Raw genomic sequence first — 20,235 nt, 5'->3', positions numbered from 1 at the left:
CATTCAAGCTAAACATTGCTGATTTGAACTGAGTTTGAGTATATTTAATCTACATAAATCCTATGGGGAAAAAGCAGACAGACATAGGAAGAGTTCTCAAATTTTAGTGGCTCTGCAGCCTCTATCAATATAGAGGGTATACTGTGGATCAAGTGATAAGTAATATCTCTTACCTTGGCTTTTAGCCACTTTACGTTGGCAAAAAAAGGGGGGAAAAAGTAGAAATTAATTCTAAATAAGTTATATCTGGTAGGACAGGTTTACATTTACAGTTATGCAATTTATGTTAATAAGCTTTTACCCAGCCATATTTCAAATATTTTGTAAGAAAAAGATATCCATAAGCAGTAAGGAAATATTCACGTGTACCATATCTTCTTCAAAAGAATATGTTCAAAAGGAAACCACCACTTAATTACACCAATCTCATGCAGGTCCAATAAGTTCTTAGGTCAGTACTTTATCCTAAGGAACTAATCCAACTGAATCACGGATGATAAAAAAAACTAACTTTGATTTAAACACAAATACCGTAACCCATTAAATGTAAGGCTACTTTAATACATCAGCATACAAGACCTAAGACTTACTGGATAATGAATGCCCAAGTACAAATATTTATTATTTGAATGGTAGTAGAGTATCATAAAGGTGACAAATTGCAAATGTTAAAATTCAAAATCACAGGTTGCCTCCCAATTCACAAAAGGGCCTAGTACCTCAGTGTTTAAAAACAACATCACGATGCACAGTAATAGCTTAGCCAGATTCTAACTAAGGAATAAACAAACAAGGTCTGGAAACTCTCTCATTTATAACTTATGAATCCAAATCTGAGACGGCCAACATTAGTGGGACGTTCCAGGTTGCTCTCGTTCTAAGTTTTCTTCTGGAACCAGTTTAGCCAAGATTCAAAACTGAACAACAGCTGCTTTGATCGTAAAGGTTACTTCTATGAAATATGTACACATGAAATAATATGAACATATGTATATATGAATAACATGAAATAATGCACACAGTCCTAAAGCATCACTACATGTACGAGGCCGCTTCAGAAAAACTATCTTTAGATCGTAAAATATAACTTTTTATAGATTTTTTGGGTTTCCAGTTCTTTCTATAACATCTGCCATTCTAAATATGTATCTATCATTTTTCAAGTGACCATTAAGGCAACATCAAGGAAATTATCCAAAGGAGGAATGTACTTGGTCTTAGATATAGTCTCATTTCTAAGAAACTGTGCCAGAATTTTGGTATTCTTTGCTTCTTTAGAATGATATTGCTCATTTTTATCTGAAAACAATTCTGGAATCCCATTTAGCTGCTACATTTCATATCTGGATTTAGAAATTAAACTTGAATAATAATATTATCCTTGAAGAGGAGATATACTAATGTGACAGCATTACAATGCACTAAATACTATTCTAAAGTAACTGAGAAATATTCTAAATATGACCACCTATCTTCCCTCATTTGATGCTTTAAGTGAACAAAAAGCAAAAAAAAAGTTCACATTCAAGTATAAACTGGTCCCAAATGAAAGAACGAAAGGAGAATTTGATTGGGAATGAAAATTCTAGCTGAACTCTGCGACTGTGCAATGGTGTAAACTTCAACCTTGTATGGAGCTCAGCCTCCTCTATTAAGAGTGTGTTTATATATACATATGGGTTGGGGAGTATTAGAAGGAAATAATCTCTATATCTTACAGCTCAAAATATTATAGCTGGCAATCTACAAAATTTTTCCACTTAAATGTCCCCAAAATACATGCAAAACTAGACTTTTTATTTCCTTAAGATTTCACTGCATTTCCTTAACATTTACATTTATGGGTAAGCCATTTTACCATTTCCCTGGAATCTTAGGTTGAAAATGTGAAAATTAATAAAGGGAAACTTCATTTAAAATGGAGTCCGAAGGCCAGAAGGGGGAGCTCCCATGCAGTACCACTTGAAGTCAATTACAAGAAAGACAGTGTCAGTTACAGACCCCAAGAGAAAGAAGTCCTCAACAGAAAGACAGTCAATTATGGACCCTAAACGAAGTCATCAACAGGATACTGTCCTTAATTACAGGAGTTGTATCCCAAACAGAAAGTGACTCCCCCAGCAACTCACCCAATGAAAAAACATCACTACCCTGAACTCCTGCCTCTCTCCAATGGACTTTTGTTCAAAATGACCCCTCCCAATTTCCTCCTTTTTCTCTATAAAATAATGTTCCTCTCTCGTTTGTCGGATTTGCTTATGGTCTGCCATAGCATGCTCATCTGAAATTACAATCCTTTGGCTATTCCTGAATAAATTTGTTTTGCTGGTAAGATAACTGGTCATTTTATTTTTATGGTTGACAAAAACAATAGAATTCTCTTCGATTCCTTCCTATCTTCTGGCCCTAACTAACTCATAAGCTTTGCATACCACAGGTACTAAAAGCCTCTAAAGCCAGCCAATCCTTCCTTTCATATGATTCATTAGCTTATTCTTCTGTTTAATAAAATTCAAATTTTTAAAAAATATCATTCCTAGGTACATATTAGAAAGCTTTAGTGTCTCCATTAATAAAACGTAACAACTCCTAGATTCCATGGTCTCTCTCTCTCTCCTTTTTTTTTTTTCGGTGAGGAAGATTGGCCCTGAGCTAACATCTGTTGCCAATCTTCCTCTTTTTGCTTGAGGAAGATTGTCGCTGAACCAATATCTATGCCAATCTTCCTCTATTTTGTATGTGGGATGCTGTTTCAGCATGGCTTGACGAGCAGTGGGTAGGTCCATGCCTAGGATCCAAACCTGAGAACCCTGGGCCGCCAAAGCAGAGCACGTGAACTTAACCACCATGCCACCAGGCTGCCCCAGCCCCATAGTCTTTTTGAGGCTTAAAAACAAACACACACATATATGGAAAGTCCTTCGTAAATTATGAACCATGCTATACAGTTGTTAATCATTATAAAAATAAATCTAAATGTCTCTGCTAACTATTCACGCCTTCTCTACTCTAGCTTATTCTGAAATCTGTGCTCCCTTATAAGGTAGGGCCTTTTCCTTCTCCTTTATGCATAGATTCTGGTAGTTTCTCTAAGATAGGATTCTCTTATCCATCTCTTACATTATTTCCAAAAGTCAAACAGGACTTACTTTAAGATATTTTTCCATATTTTTAATTCCTACTAAACTTATGTGTACCATTTATTTCATAGCATAAAATACATTAATAATAAATATTATTTAAATGAGATAATACAAATAGGAATACCCAAACACTAAAATTTACATCACAAACGAAGAAAATATGATGGAATATTAATCTTTGAGTGTGGAAACCTTAACAAAAAACTTGGAATAAGAAGAAATATTAATATATTTGGATACAATTTTTTTAAATTCTGTATGTATTTTTTAAAATACCAAAACATCAAAGTCAAAAGCCAAACAGTAGAAAGAAATATTTGCCAATATATAAGGAGCTGATTTCCTTAACGGAAAAAAGAACTCTTACAAATCAGTAAGAAAACAAATTTCTAAATAGAAAAGTAGGCGAAAGATAAGAAAATAATCCTAGATCTGTAAGGACAGCCTCTCCTTATACTTAAAATACTGATTTTAAAACAAATTTAAACTTTTCCTCCTGATAGTTTTGGCCCTGGCATTGTTCATTAACGACTAACCAAATTGCTAGCCTTCACACAGCTCTACAATTCTTTAGAAATAAGTAAGGCTGCAATGGTCTTTTAGAAAGTCAGAAAAATGGATAAATAAAGTAGCAATGAGACTACTGGAGAAAAAAACAACTATATGTTGCATTTGTATATCACAGAAACAAAAAATGGACAAACAGGCCACATAACACTTTCTACGATATACTGTTCTCACAGACTACCCACTTTCCTACCCCCAGTCAAAAATGTTGTATTAAAAAATAGCCCACACAATATGAATGTAACTGCCACAGAACTATACACTTAAAACGGTTAAATGGTAAATTTTATGTTATGCATCTTTTACCACAATAAAAAGTTAAAAAACAAAACTGTGTCTAAAATATCTATATTACAAAAAGGAGATTGCCAAAATTCACATCTGTATACTTTCAGTATACATTATGCTGTGTTTACACTTGCCATTTATACGTATATGATGAAACAGTTGAATTTTCTCATACAAAATTTCCTTGTCAAATTTGGTTTCATGTTATACTCTGCTAAGTGCTATGTATTGAACTGTTAAATACAATTATTAGGGATAATAGAAGATAGTCACTTCTAAAATGATGACAGAATTTTTTTTATGAGTGCGTATTGCTTCAGTAGGAATAAAAATCAATATTAGGCAAAAGCGGAAGTGACTAACATTAAGTGTGTGTGTGCACGTGCATATGTATATGTGTGTATATATATAAAATTTTTAATCCCAAGGCAGGCAATAATACAAAAAGAAGTTCTTCCAGACTCTCAAAATTCAAATCCTGTAGATCAATCTAGTCTAAAATATCTTAAATTAAAATTGAATTTAAGCTCTTATACAGCCCTAGCCATATCCTTGGGTAAAAATACAAGAAACAAACCAGTAGTCTCCTCCTCTACATTTGCAAAGTGTTCCAACTTTACCTATAATTTCCATCATGACAGTGACAGGGAGATTCCAATAATCCCAGAGAAGAATAAAACAAAAGTCAGTGTCATCAGCTATACTCCTCTCTGGATGAGGAACCCCAGATAATTCAGAATGCAACAGATCCAGCAATAACACGAGTCAGATCAACCAGCTAAGAAAAGTTTCAAGATTCTAGCTGACTCCTAAATAACTATTATAAATATTTTAAAGACAAGGAACAAAATCAAATAATGGTCCTCTAGGAAAGGGACCACCAAATTTCAGAGGAATAGTTTATCCTGAGCAGAGATGGCTAAAGAATCCAGGTCATTCCAGATGCTTGCAAAATGACCCATGAATACCCAAAAAGTAGACAGGCTACAGGTATCCTTCAAGAGTAGCTAGTTCTGCCATTCTAAGAAATGAACATGGGCAACAACCTCTTTCCTAAAAGGCTGTTGGGGTAGGGGGTGGGGGAGTGGGGGGTGGTGCATGGAACAAAATTATATACAATTTTTACTTTTCATAGATTGCTGGAATTACATTCACATCCACACAGATGCATTAATATATACACATATTTAGGAATAAAAGGTTTAAAGTATTTATAATTACTTTCTAAACCAATTCTAGAGAACACAGATGTTTTTATTTTTAAACATTCAGTAGTGAAAGCAAGACATGGTATTCACAACACAAATTTATAATATTAGTCTAGGATTCAAAAGGCTTAATTAATGAATAGTCATTTCAACTTTTATTACCTTCTCGAATACAACTTATTCCAGAGGTAAAATTCTGCCTCAAGCTTAGTATTATACATAACTAATATTAAATAAATGTTCTTTGAAAATTGGAATGGTAGTTACTAGCTAAGAGACTCTATTAATTCTTTAAGAAAATTATCTTTATCACCATATTTCCTATCCAAAACATTTACTGGATAAACTGTTTCAAGTTAACGCAATGTAAAAGTGCTTACCTTGACGCCATGGCCCACATCATCCAGCACTGTATAGTCAATAGGTTTCCGAATATACCTTACAGGGCGCTCCATATTTGCGGGTGCTATTATTTTGTGAGTTCTTGATGTATTCTTGTTTGTTGTCAAAATACCAATCTCTCTTCGAGCCACTTTCTCTTTATGAATGTCCACAGTCTATATTTTAAATTTAAACAAAGCAAGAAAATATTATTAGGCATAGTAAATAAGATATATAATGTCCACATATCTTAGAACATACTATATAGGTTGGACCATAAGACTGAATCACATGTCTATTTCCAGTGAATATTATATCTTTCCCTTCAAAATTAAGCAAATTAATATCCTCGAGGCTCACAACAGGGAACATCGAAAAGTGATTAAAAGCACCAACTAATTTAATGGATTTGATTCCAAAACAATTCTCAGGAGAGCAATTTTCTTTCCAAAGACTTGGTGTGTACGGAAAAGGAGGGGGGTCCTGCTCTGAGTAGCTTACACTTGATTTAGTGGGCATGCAAACAAGGAAAAAATAATCAGTAGTTACAACACAATGACACAAGGGCTGTAGCCACACATGAAAACTTGACCTGAAATTACTCTAAAGGTGTTCTGAGCAAGATACCTATCTAGGTTGAGAAAGGTTCGCTTAAAGGCTATAGAGTAAGTAGGTTTTTCAGGATGAACAGAAGTATAAGAGGCAAATGTGGAAATTATTCAAGGCAGAAAGAATTGCATGTTGCAGACAAAGATGTAAGAGAAAAGACGATAAATAAGAGCAGAGGTTACAAACTGGCAGCACGCAGCCTCCCTAGTACTCACCTTTATGGTTTAAAATAAATTTTTTGTAGTTCAGTTGCCAACATTTAAAATAACTGGGTAGTAGACAGACATGAGAAATGATTATACAACTGTTCAACAATTTAGACTTTGTCCTAATAGTAATGGGGACCCAATAACAAATTTGAGCGACATCATCAGATCTGCATTTTAAGATGCCTCTGGCAGAGGTGTTGAGGACAGACAGAACAAGACTACTGCAGTGAGACCAGCTAGGAGGCAATTACGGTAGTCTAAGTGAGAAGAGGCAAGGCTGTGAATTGAACTGAAGCAGGGGGGGGAAGAAAAGATATTGTCAGAAAAAAACAAGTTTAATGTTAATGCTTGTTTAAGATTCTATTTCACCAGAATTTAAAAAACTGTTTGGGAAAGAACCTGTAATCAAAAATGCTGTCCCATGGGGGCCAGCCCAGTGGTGTAATGGTTAAGTTTGCACACTTCGCTTCGGCGGCTCAGGGTTCACAGGTTCCGATCCTGGGCACGGACCTAGCACCGCTTGTCAACCCACGCTGTGGCAGCATCCCACATAAAATAGAAGAAGAGTGGCACAGATGTTAGCTCAGGGACAACCTTCCTCAAGCAAAAAGAGGAAGATTGGCAACAGATGTTAGCTCAGGACCAATCTTCCTCATACACACACAAAAAAAATGCTCTCCCAACTCCAAAACAAGGTACAGGGAAACAACTCTCCTTGGGTGTCTAGCACATTTACACATCTTGCAAGAAAAGGTACTGACTCCCTTTGTGCTGGACATTTATATAGTAAACAACCTTAGAAGATAGAGCTCCTCCTGGGAGAGCAAAATGCAGGTTTGTTTACTGTCCAGTAAAATAAAGATAATGTCATCCCCCAGAGGAAAGGTCAGGAAGGTTTACTGCCCATTATAAAATATCTGGTCCAGTAGACCGGGAGTTCCTTTGCTGTAATGCACCGAACTCTGCGTGCAGGCATCACTCGGCTCTCTGCAGTATCCTATGGACACTGGGGCTGGTTATCTGGCACAAATGCTGACACTCTAGCTACTGCTATTGCCATGAGTAATGACATCCTTTGACTGACCCAAGAATCTCATAGCTTCTAATAGTATCCATGAAATTGTGGCAAGCTAACTTGTTAGCTTGCATGAAGAGTAAAATCTTAAGCCCTTCACAATTTTTGACAGTTTTGGCAACGAGGATGGAATGCTAACAGAGATAAAGCTTTCTAGAAATGGAATGAAAAGCCAGTTAACAGGAACTGAGAGAAGTCCACGGGAATTTTATGAGTGAACATGCTGGTCAAATTGTTTGGTCAACCAGCCAATGAATGGTCCTCCACTTTACTGCCCATTAATGAGGCTGAATTGAGGAGGTAGTTTCAGGTTGAGTATCAGGAAGCAGGTTCAAAGATAGCAGCCTGAATGATGCTCTGGTTACTGTCAACTTCCACCAAGCTGACAGTCAGCCTCAGCAGGTCAGCCCGGTGAACAACTAGTACTAAGATTTGTCTGGCGGAGGGAGTTGGGAGCACATAAGTTCTATCCCCTTTCAGACATTACAGAGAAATGTGGCTACACTAAGCATGAAAAGAGGAAAATGCAACCACTGTGGGCAGAATCAGGAGAATCTTTAGAACCTTGGCTGGTGTGCTTGGGAGATGTGGGGGCAGGGCACATAATGCTTGTTAAAGAAGAGTGGCAAGAGCTGGCTCTTACTGCTCAGCCCCTCCCGCAGTCCATTTTGTCAATAGTCAATCCATTCAAGATGACTAAAAGGCCTCAGCATCTTTTGGTAGTGGATGCTGTTTGCTATAAGCGAGCTCTGGTCCTCTTGGGTGAATTCCCCTGAGACAAACTCCCATGGGCACTGACTAGTCTTCCAGCTCTTACTGTATTGAATTGGGTTTAAAATGATGATGAAGGTGATTCAGTGCAGAATGAGAAACTCGTCCAAAGAATCTACATCAATTCTTGCTGTTAGTCCTGCCAGCCTCAGCAAACTCCTAGTCCTTATGCTGAAATCGAGCAAGGTTTTAAGAGCTGTTATCTTGACAATGGAGCAGCAAATAGCCTGCATTATGTGGACTCCTAAAAACAATGATGCCACTGTGCAGATCAAGCCCAAGTTAGCCAAAGGGTACAAACACATGGCCCCTGTAAGAAAGCAATGTGGCTGTAGTTGCTGTATCCAAGGTGTTCCCAAACAGAAACAGATGATATCAGTAATGATGACCTTGCCTCAGAATACAGGGCTTTGTACCAAAAACACCACCGATTTATTTGGTTGACCAGCATGCAGCTACAGCACCGCTCAAAACTGAAAGTAAATGCACCTTGTTTGGGGCAGAGCTGCTGCACTCTCCCCACCTCCCCCTACATCCCAACCTCAGCTGCTTTAAAGGGAAAGGTGATTAGGGGTAGAGTTTAGTTCCCCAAGTCCCCAAGGGAAATGGAAGAAGACTAAACATACCTAGGGTGTGCTAGATCACTCTGGGGAGGGGAGGGAATCAAAATTTTACGGCTGTTAGATCCAGGAGCCCACATCACCTTCACACCTGTTCTGGGGAGGGAGAGGGTGCCTGTTTCAGTTACGGAGGTTTGGGTAGGGTTCACAGTGGGGAAGACAAGCTAACCTGTCCTTTTGGGTGGGGCTCTTTGGACCAATTCAACGTATTACTATTTGTGGCTTTCACCATTGAATGTATACTCGGTACTGATCTTTTACATGCCTGCACTGTGAATGCTCCTCAGTGCCAGAGGGGGTTGTGCCAACTGTGAAGAGCCACGTGTAGAAAAGCACTGGGAGCTTTAGCGCCCCACAATCCTTATGATTCCTTTGAGCACAAGGCTCCGTTCACAGATGATTTTACTGACTGGAGCCTGCGGCGAGAGGAGCAGCCTCCACTGGAGATGCCCCTTGGGTATGGATTCAATGCCTCCCTAACACAGCCACCAGATTTATTTCTTTTGAAAAGTTTCCCATTTGGGGATGGATCAACTCAAACTCAAAGACAAACAAGGTAGGAAGGACCTAACAAGCCTCTCTTATCACGTGGACACGGTATATTAAAGAATGCAGCCAGCCTAGCCCCTATAGCATCTCAGCCTTACATGAAAAAGTGGCAGCTATCTCTCTGGGGAAATTTTATCCTCCATTCTGCCACCTAAACCAACGCTGCTGACTCACTGGGGCCCTTGATTCACAGAGGATCCCCTGAATTTCTGCGCCTGACTCACCAGTGATTAAGTTGAAACCCTACTGTGCCCAGTGGGCTGCTGTGGTGTTCAACCTCAGTGCCAGCTAGACAGAACTGAAAATGGGTGTGGCTGCTTTGCTCCATGGGCAGAACTCAAGGACGTTCTCATAGATACAGTCAAATTCCCCTTGATACACCTTGTTTTATTTTCACTGACTCTGCGGCTGTTACCAATGGTCTAGCTGTTCAATATGCCACTTGGAAAACTACAGACTCACATACTAAAACTTGGCCATAAAGTGTGGAAACTAATTGCAGTTGCTGATCAGACCATCTGGGTCACTAATATAGATGTCCATGGTAAGGGCCCCTGTCTGATGAGATCACCTGGAATCAAGTTACTGATCCAGCCCACACTGCCCTCAGTGCTGCCTGATCCAAAATCATGCCAGACGTGTCAACAAGTGCACCAGCAGAGAACAGACACAACGTAAAGGACTCTATGTTCCTGAGGCAGAGGCAACCACTCCATCTCAGACTTGTGACTCCCAGTAAAAGACCCTTGTGTCTCAGGGTGAGAGGGGCCACATTACCCACTACTGGCAAATTGGCTACATCAGACCTTTGAGCCCATCTTCAGACTATCAGTGAGGCCTCACCGCCGATGACACTTTTTCAGGTTACGGTATTGCTATTCCAGTCCAATCAACTGACTCTCGCCATACCATTGTTGCCCTTGACACTAATCTGTATCATGTTTTTTCATTTTCCAAATCATCTGCAGTCTGACAATATGTTTTTATCCCAAAAGTCACTAACAATTAAAGTATGTGATGGCCTTCCAGACTCCCTATCACAGGCATCTTGTATTGCTGAGTGCTGGAACAGCCTCCCCAAAAATCAACGCAAAAAACTCAAAAACAAAAAACAACCAGATTCAAAAATGGACAAAGGACTTGATTAGACATTTCTCCAAAGAAAATATACAAACGGCCAATAAGTACATGAAAAGATGCTCAATATCACTAACCAATAGAGAAATGTAAATCAAAACCACAGTTAGATATCACATCCATTAGGAATGGCTACTATTTAAAATTTTTAAAAGCAGAAAATAAGTGTTGACAAGGATATGGAGAAATTGGAACACCTGTGCATTGCAGTGGGGAATGTGAAATGGTACAGCTGCTGTGGAAAACAGTACAGTGGTTCCTCAAAAAATTAAAAATTGAATTACCACTTGATCCAGCAATTCCACTGCTGGGTATATACCCAAAAGAATTGAAACCAGGGTCTCCAAGAGATATCTGTACATTCATGTTCATAGCGGTATTATTCACAAGAGCTAAAAGGTGGAGGTAATCCAAGAATCCACCAATGGAAGAATGGATAAACAATGTGCAGTATATACATACACTGGAATATTATTCAGCCTTAAAAAGGAAGGAAATTCTGATAGAGGCTATGACATGGAGGAAGCTTGAGACTATCATGCAGAGTGAAGCCAGTCACAAAAGGACAAATATTATATGATTCCACTTAATATGAGGTATCTAGAGTAGTCATATTCACAGAGACAGAAGGTAGGACAGTGGTTGCTAGGGGCTGGAGGGAGAGGGCAACGGGGAGTGCTGTTCCAGGGGGTCAGAGTTTCAGTTTTGCAATATGAAGAGAGTTCCGAAGATTGGCTGCAGAATACCGCAAATGCACTTAACACTACTGAACTGTATGCTGAAAAATGCTTACGATGGGAAATTGTATGTATTTTACCATAATTAAACAAAAATTTTTTTATCAACCGGAAAACGTTCCTGACTATAATACTTTCCTGGTTTCTGACTCTAATACTTTTCCTCTTCCTGGTTCACACACATCAGTAAAGCAGTCTGGTTGCTGAATGCAGCTGTCCCCGGGGAAGAGATCATCTCCTCTTGGCCACCTGCGTTCTGCCCTGACCATTCCTGAGTATGATGCTCCTTTCTTTCCCCCAATGGGACCCCTGGGTTGGCCTGACTGGTCCACCCTCTGGGTGGCAGCCCAGCCAAAAGCAGGCCCTGGGAATTCCAACTTAATTCTAGTTCAGCCACTTGAATTTTCCTGTTGGATTTCTGTGGTCTTAGATAATACAGATACTGACCACTTGGTAAGTAAGTATATTGCTCACCAAGTTCCCTTACAGTGGACCATATATGCCAAAGTGGGAGACATAATAAAGTCTTTGTAAGTTTAATAAAAATGCCCTTGCCTCTCTTACACCTGACCCTTTCAGACAAAAGGTTTGGGAGAGAGTCAGGGACGACTGCGAAAAAGAGAAAAATCAGCTGCTGGAAGGGGACACGCTGATTTTGTGGCAGTGGAAGGAGAACCACCACCCTGGTGCCTGTGGAAGAAACACTGGAGACCCGAGAAGGTAACAAGGAGGGACGCAGTCATCTGTGTCCATGAGAACCAGCCCTGGAGCATTCCTCACAAAGGAAAATGCCCTGTGCAGCTCTCCCACACCGTGCAAGCACCTTAAACTGAGCTGCCTGCGGGGTCTGCCAGACTCTGCCGGAGGGCTCTGACCACACCCTAACCTCACTGCGAAGGCTTCAGGGAGCAGCAGAGGACTGTCTCAGCAGCGGCACCTCTCTCTCGCACAAAACACTCGTCAATACCTCCGGTGTCTTTCCCAGGCTGCCCTCCCTCGCCTCGTCCCCCGCCATTCCTGTAGCTATCCTTCAGTCATTCCAAGAGACAGATGAATGCCACCTGGCTGGTGGCACAGATAATAAATAGGACAGACTAGACTGATTGCCTTCAGGTAATCTCTCCAAAACAAGGACTAGGCTCAATTATTTGTACTGAACTGGGAGCCCTAAGGCCTACCAGCTGTCCAGGAGGCAACATGGGAGAAACCACCAGCCTGTGCTCCCTGACTTAAGTAGGTCTCATTTGGGGGAGAAAGGCACAACAACTGTAAATAATACGTTCCTCATAGGCACTAACTTACCTCTCTTCAGACAATATAGTGATTTGTACCTTAGAAGGTTTTCAAGTTTTTAAGCAAGCAACCACCATGCTTAAACATGCTACACCATCGTGTAGTCCGCAGACAACTGTGACAGCTCCAAAGTAAGGATATTCTTGATTATGGGGGTAGGAGGGCCCTCCTAGAAGGATGACTGACTTGTTAATTATGCACAGTCTGAGGTAATTATCCCGAAAATGAGAATCATCCAATTTCAAAAGTTTGAAATTTCTTCCTGACTTTGAGGTGATCAGTGACATCACCTCAGCCCTGGAGCTATTCAGGTTAGTCTCAACTCACTGGCCAGGATTGTTATGAAGGACAAAATAGCCCTAGACTTCCTGCTTGCAGGCCAGGGCCAAATCTGTGCGTTCCCTAACACTCTGCAGTACTTAGACCAATGCCTTGGGTCAAGTACAAAGTCAGTACAGAAACTTAAAGAGAAAGCCATGTGGTTCTCTAAGGCAGACCCCAAAGGTATACGGCATTTGTTCAGCAGGGAGCACAGCTGAGGACAAGGCAGTTTGGCCTCATCCTGCTACCCTGTTCACAGTAAGACAAACAGACTGGCTCTGGTCCCAGCTCTGTTGGACAGATTAATCAGAGTGACCAGTGAAGAGCATAATCATGGGAAATTTTTTTTTTTTTTTTGAGGAAGATTAGACCTGAGCTAACATCCGCCACCAATCCTCCTCTTTTTGCTGAGGAAGACTGGCCCTGAGCTAACAACCGTGCCCATCTTCCTCTATTTTATATGTGGGAGGCCTACCACAGCATGGCTTGATAAGTTGTGCATAGGTCCGCGCCTGGGATCCAAACCAACAAACCCCAGCTGCAAAAGCAGAGTGCGAACTTAACCACTATGCCACCAGGCCAGGACCAATGGGAAATTTTACCAGAAACCAAGAAGGTATTTAGAAATGAGGTGCAAATTTTGTTGGAAGGAAAATTATGCTTGGATCCATCACATTTCTGTAGATCTTGTAAGCAGAGGCACTGCCTTTCTTTGTTCCTTACTATCTTGTGAAGTATGTTTGTGTAACTAACAGCCATGAAGGATAGAAATGTCTCCCTCAGGAGCAAAGAGGAGGTTCATTTACTGCCTAGTATAATAAAGATGTCATTTCTCTTGAGGATAAAGGCCAGGCAAGCTTACTGCCCAATATAAAAGTTTGGGTTCTCTAACCTGTAGGTTCCACTCTGGTAACAGACTGTACTGCAATACAGGAGAGGCACCACAGCCCTCTTCACGTGCCTCTATGGAGCCTGGAGATGGGAACCAGCACAAATGCTAACACTCTGGCTCCTGCTATTATCATGACTAAGAAAGTCCCACATCTCTGACCCAGAAGTCTTGTGTCTTCTATCAGCATCATGAAACCATGGCAGGCTAATTGTTAGCTTGTGCAGACGGTAAAATCTCAGACCCTTCACAGTTCTTGAAACAAAGAAAATCTGTTTTTATGGTGAAACAATTCACTTCTCTGACCATACCCTTTGCCCTAGTAATTCTGAAGATTATCTGATATACAGTCATTGATGTTACAAACTGTAGTTCAAGCTACATTTTTATTTTGAATGCTTCCATATACCTTTTAAACTCCTTTTTCTAACAGGTCAAGCACAAGATTAGCTAATATAAATTATAAATAAATTCCGCTTAACATGGAATTAAGTTTGGGTATTCTTAACTCCATAAAAGGGAAAATACTGAGATTTCATTGGACAGTAAAAATGATGGACCAATACTCACGCTGGTTTGCCCCCAATTCCCTGAACACTCATTCTCTGTCTCCCTGGCAAGGTCACCTGACAGATACAGGGCCTCCAGCTTGTCCCAGGCTCTTTCCTCTCTAGAACCCCTCCTTGGCAAACTCATCCACAATCAGGTTTGAATGACCATTTATCACACATAAACTCTCCTTTATCTATTCTAGACCTCCCCTCTGCAGCGCAGAGTCATACATCAAACTGCGTGAGGTTCCGCTTGGATATTTCAATGGTACCTCAAAATGGATGTGCCTAAAATCAAACACATAGTCTACTCCACTCTATTTCAATGTTCCTACTTTAGTTCTCTATCAAGTTACATTAAGTCAGACATCTAGCACTTACTTCATATCCAACATCAGTAAATCTTGTCACTTACACCTTCAAATACCAGAAACTGTTTCCAACACTTTAATCCTAGTCTATCTACTAAATCGTCTCTCACCTTGGCTATTGCAATAGCCTTCTAACTGGTCCACTTGCGTCCATCTACCCTCTTTCTAACTTGCTCTCCATGGTGCAACGATGATGATCTTTACAAAAAAAGTAAACTTGGGGCCAGACCCGTGGCAGAGTGGTTAAGTTCAGCATGCTCCACTTAAGCGGCCCAGGTTTGGTTCCTGGGTGTGGACCTACACCACTCATCAGTGGCCATGCTGTGGCAGCAACCCACATACAAAATAGAGGAAGACAGACACAGATGTTAGCTCACAGCAAATCTTCCTCAGCAAAAAAAAGAAAAAAAAAGGAAACTTCAGAAAACAAAATGAAAAAATTTGAAGATATCTCACCTGCTTAAATCCTGTTAAAAGAACACCCTACATGCTCCCAGTCTTCATGGGAAAAACAAATTCAAAATGGTCCAAATTTTTTCGATATTTTCCTCAAACATCATCACGTCCACAACTATCCTGAAAATCATCTATTTTCCCCCTTCCTACTTCCCTCACACACTGTAGAACCATTCAAGACACTATTTCAAATTAATTGAAAATTTTTCCTCTGAGTCTACTCTCACCCCAGTCTCCTAATTCAGAGTCACACAAGTCCAAATCACAACCCGTCCAGCAATGCCCAACCCTCCATATGGCAGGGTGAGTGAATAAAGCAAGCAGGAGGAGGGGAGCAGGCTTGCAACATTTGTGTAACAGCAGCATGCACATGTTCACCAAGCCAAAGCGAGCTTTTCCAGGGAGACTAATTCCTTTTCATACTTGAATTTCCTTACTTTCACATTTTTTTCTTCATCTTTAGATAGCAAAAGCAGCAGTCTGATATAAAGAAAATCAGTTTTCAATTCAAATATACTAAAGATAAAATTTAACAGTAACGGGAGTTGAGAGGGACTAGAAGGCTCAGGTGACCACTCTGCAGCCATCCCTAGACCATGAAGCACAGCCGAGAAACACTAGTTTAAAAAAAAGGCACACAAATGCGAAATCAGAAAACCTAGGTCTGAGGCCAGCCCTGGTGGCCTCGTGGTTAAGTTCGGCACATTCCGCTTCAGTGGCCCAGGCTCGGTTCTTGGGTGTGGACCTACACCACTCGTCTGTCAGTGGCCATGCTATGGTGGTGGCTCACATGCAAAAAAACAGAGGAAGATTGGCAGCAGATGTCAGCTCAGGGCAAATCTTCCTCAGCCAAAAAAGAAAAGAAAAAAGAAAACCTAGGTTCAAACATAGGTCTTTCACTTACCAGTTGTGAAATTTTATACAAGCTTTAACTCACTAAGATCCCATTTTGCTTACACAAAATGGGGGATGGGATAATATTAGAACCTATAATACAGGTTAGCACAGAGAAAAAGATGATTAATATTCCTGGAGCAGCATCAAAAGACTCCTTGAAAAAACTCACTTTAGCCAGCCATATTTGGCAGGCTAAAGAGAAGAAAGGAGAATGGAGGCAGAGGAAAATTCAGGCAGAGAGAGCAGCATCAGCAAAGGCAAAGGGACAGGAAAATACAACACCTGCTCAGAGATTAGGGAAAATTTAAAATAGCATGAATAAAAATAAGTCGGGGCTGGCCTTAGGGGTGTAGTGGTTAAGTTCATGTGCTCAACTTTGGCGGCCTGAGGTTCATGGGTTCAGATCCTGGGTGCAGACCTAGCACTGCTCATCAAGCCACACTGTGGCAGCATCCCACATACAATAGAGGAAGATTGGCACAGATGTTAGCTCAGTGACAATCTTCTTCAAGCAAAAAGAGCAAGATGGGCAACAGATGCTCACTCAGGGTCAATCTTCCTCATCAAAAATAAATAAATGAAAAAATAAATAAATAAATAAGTTGAGCACTACTCTTATTAAGAGTTAATAAAGAAAGACTAAGGAAATTAGAAAACCAAACTTGACAATTTCTTTTCAAAGTGTCGAGCAGGCCCTTTATAATATGAGCAGATTGGGAGTTGAACAGGCAAAATTAATTGCATGGAAAGCAAAAGTTCTAAAGGAATGATTAAAATATTCCAAAGTGATTCTATTTAGAAAGGAAAACATTATTTTCTGAAATGAATGTTTAAATAAAACAATGAATTTCATAAGTAGACAAGATTTTTCAATTATGTTTTAAGATATGATTAATTAAAACTATTATATAGAAATATGTTGTTTTAATTATGTTCCTTTCCTTTTCCTTACCACTTTGGGGAGAGGGGTGTGGAAGCATCTACTTCTTTTAAAGATCCTCCAGAAAAATCCTTTCTAATAATCAAAAGACAGAAAGGCAGGCGGGAAAGAGGTATGATATGGCAGAACTACTTAATATTTCACTATCTTCTACAATTTCATACTGGAAGGCCTACTATCCTCAACTGCCACTGCCAACACAGGGCGGGCATTATAGGTTTCAAGCAAAGAACCTTGTATATAAGTAAAAGCACAATAAACGTTTGCTGAAAGAATAACCACAGGATGAAAATCGAAACACTTTTGCCCTGAATAGAACAAGGAGAGGAGTATGAAAGGGGCAGAAGAAGTGTGAGAGAGTCCTGAGACGAGCCACACAGAGACAGCCTTCAGCCAAGAAAGAGACAATCTTTGTCTGTTACTGCTTATTTGGACCAGACTCTGGAAATGGCCCTCTGCCCAAAATTCTGTCTTACAGAGCTTTGTTCAATAAGCTGGAAACAAGGTCCCAATCAACTGCGAAGTTAACTTGATTCAGAAAGACCCATATATACACACTATAAAATAGATCTATTTAGAAAAGATGAGCTGCAAAATAAGACTCTGGTGGAAAAACATAATATAAAACACTTGGATCAGAATTATTTTGAAATATTTTATTCTGGGAAAAACTGGATCTGTCACTAAGACTTTGGCCCATACCCAATTTTTTAGTACCACCCAATGACATTTTTCTCTCTCCGCCCCTCCTGCTTAAGACTTTAAGACACACCAGAGAACACTCCACATGGTAATTATACATCTATCTCAAAAAAAAAATTTGTTATAGTTTAACATTTTGTTACTTTTGTTAATTTAGTTATAACCATTTTTGATCCAAACTAAGACCTAAAATAAATATGAACATTTAAGAGAACACTAGATCACAGTTTATCTTCTAAATATCAGGTCACGAACTTGTACTTATTCCCCCAATCTACTACTTCTTACTAAGAATTAACATTTGTTTTAGTATTTCATGAGAGTCTCTCCCTTCTTAAGAAGATAATACATTTCAAATGCTGTAGGAATGTCAGGCATTATAGTCTAAGACTAACAGGACAGGCTCAGAAACCAGATTCCACAGATTTAAAACTACATTCTACCATTTACTAGCTATGTGACCTTGGGCAAGTTACTAAACCACTCTTTGCCCTCAGTTTTCTTACCATATGGGTGAGATTTAAATACAAAAAATTTTATCAACTTCACAAAGTGATTATGAGGATTAAATGAGCTAATATATATAAAGGATTTTCAACAGTGCCTGGCATGCAGAAAGAACTAAATAAATGTTAGCTTTTACTGTTACTATTATTATCATTCTGTTTCTCAATCCATATCCAAGTGTTTAACTCTGAGTTTACTAGATGATACTAAATCATTAAAGTTTATAGCCAATAATAAATACAACTCTTATAAGGAATCTTAGAAATTCGGGGCCGGCCCCATGGCCGAGAACCGTTCGTGCACTCCAGTTCAGCAGCCTGGGGTTTCACCAGTTCCAATCCTGGGCGTGGAAATGGCACCATTCATCAGGCCACGATAAGGAGGCATCCCACATGCCACAACTATAAGGACCCACAACTAAAAAATTACAACTATGTACTGGGGGTATTTGGGGAGAAAAAGCAGGAAAAAAAAAAGAAGTTAAATATTGTTACTTAGTTCATTTAAGATGTCCCAGCTATATTAAACATATAACAAGGAATGCAAATCAGTATTATCAGAACAGAAGAGTCAAATCCAACACTTTGAAAGGATTTGGATTATACTCAATAGTAGCCTTTTCTGAGCCTCCTCATTTCTTTCATATTCATCAGAAGACTATTTTTGGTCTTATAATACTTCTTACAAGTAATGACTACATTTAGGGATATTTATACAGAGAAGATATTTAAAGGTACAAATCGGTACTTCATATTAAATTTAGAGAAATGATTACATGTTAATGTCTCTCCCTCCATAGACTTCACCAAAATGACTGCCAACCAATTAATTTATATACACAAATTAACCAATAATATAATGCAATATATTATTAAATATGTAAAATGTAAAGCTTTTTCCTCCCTAGAAGGATAAGGGGAAATAAAAAGAGAAAAATCAGTGGACAGGAACTTCCAATAAATCTTTGGTATCAGAAAGCAAATGGAGGGAAGATTACTGATCAGAATAGAGGAAGCTAGAACCAGAATGCCTGCAAACAGCAAGACAATTTATCCTGAAAGAAAAAAATAACCCTTGAGAGGCTCAGAATTTGGAAGTGACAGGTCCTACAGACTATAAAACCAAGGAACAGAATCAAAACCACAATGAGCTGTCACTTGACACCCACTAAGATGGCTTTAAAAAAAAAAAAGATAAAACAGTGTTTGTGACGATGTGGACAAACTGAACCTCACACTTTGCTGCTGGGAATGTAAAATGGTACAGCCACATTGGCACTTCCTTGAACGGTAAAACACAGAGTTACCATACGATCCAGCAATTCCACTCACTCCTAGGTATATAACCAATATAACGAAAACACATGTCTACCCAGAAACTTGTACACAAATGTTCATAGCAGCTTTATGCATAATAGCCAAAAGTGGAAATAATCCAAATGTTCATTAACCGATAAATGGATAAATGTGATATGTCCACAGAATAGATTATTCGGCAGTAAAAAGGAATAAGTACTGACACATGCTACAACATGGAGGTACCTTGAAAACATCACGCTAAGTGAAAGCAGCCATAACAAAGGACCACACATTGCATGATTCTATTTATATGAAGTATCCAGAATAGGCAAATCTATAGAGATAAAAAGTAGATTACCAGTTGCTTCGGGCTGGGTGGAGAGAGGATGCAGGGACTGGAGAGCGACAGCTAAGGAGTACAGAGGAGTTCTTTCTGGGGTAATGACAATGTTCTGAAATTGCCTGTAGTAATGAATGCATAACTCTGTGAATACATCAAAAGTCAGTGAATTGTACACTTTAAGTGGTGAATTATACGGTATGTGGATTATCTGTCAATAAAACTTTTTTTTAAAGTGAGGAACAGTGCTAAAAGCTAGAAAATTGAGTGTCTCAATAATGAACAGTGGAGTTCCCAGTCCTTCCACGCACCATGTTCTCAGAACACCAGCACTGCCCTCATGAATGCAACTCTCATGAAAGAAATCAGAAAATTC

At 39.5% G+C, this 20,235-nt stretch overlaps 1 protein-coding gene across 25 annotated transcripts in view; it reads right to left on the bottom strand.

The window, feature by feature from the left end:
• ABI1 (abl interactor 1) overlaps window positions 1-20,235 on the bottom strand; it is a 152,212-nt gene that overhangs the window by 22,625 nt on the left and 109,352 nt on the right. For 13 of the 25 annotated variants that reach the window (XM_070254766.1, XM_070254762.1, XM_070254767.1 and 10 more), the window contains exon 3: window positions 5,587-5,763. In XM_070254766.1, coding sequence (XP_070110867.1) covers window positions 5,587-5,763 — 177 coding nt within the window. Of the gene's footprint in view, window positions 1-173; window positions 189-5,586; window positions 5,764-20,235 lie in introns of all 25 variants that reach the window. The other 12 variants (XM_023632057.2, XM_001494640.6, XM_005606878.4 and 9 more) reach the window with 1 other exon arrangement.

Source organism: Equus caballus, chromosome 29, assembly GCF_041296265.1.
Source record: "Equus caballus isolate H_3958 breed thoroughbred chromosome 29, TB-T2T, whole genome shotgun sequence".
NCBI lineage: Eukaryota > Metazoa > Chordata > Mammalia > Perissodactyla > Equidae > Equus > Equus caballus.
This window is presented reverse-complemented; position numbering and strand designations above follow the sequence as displayed.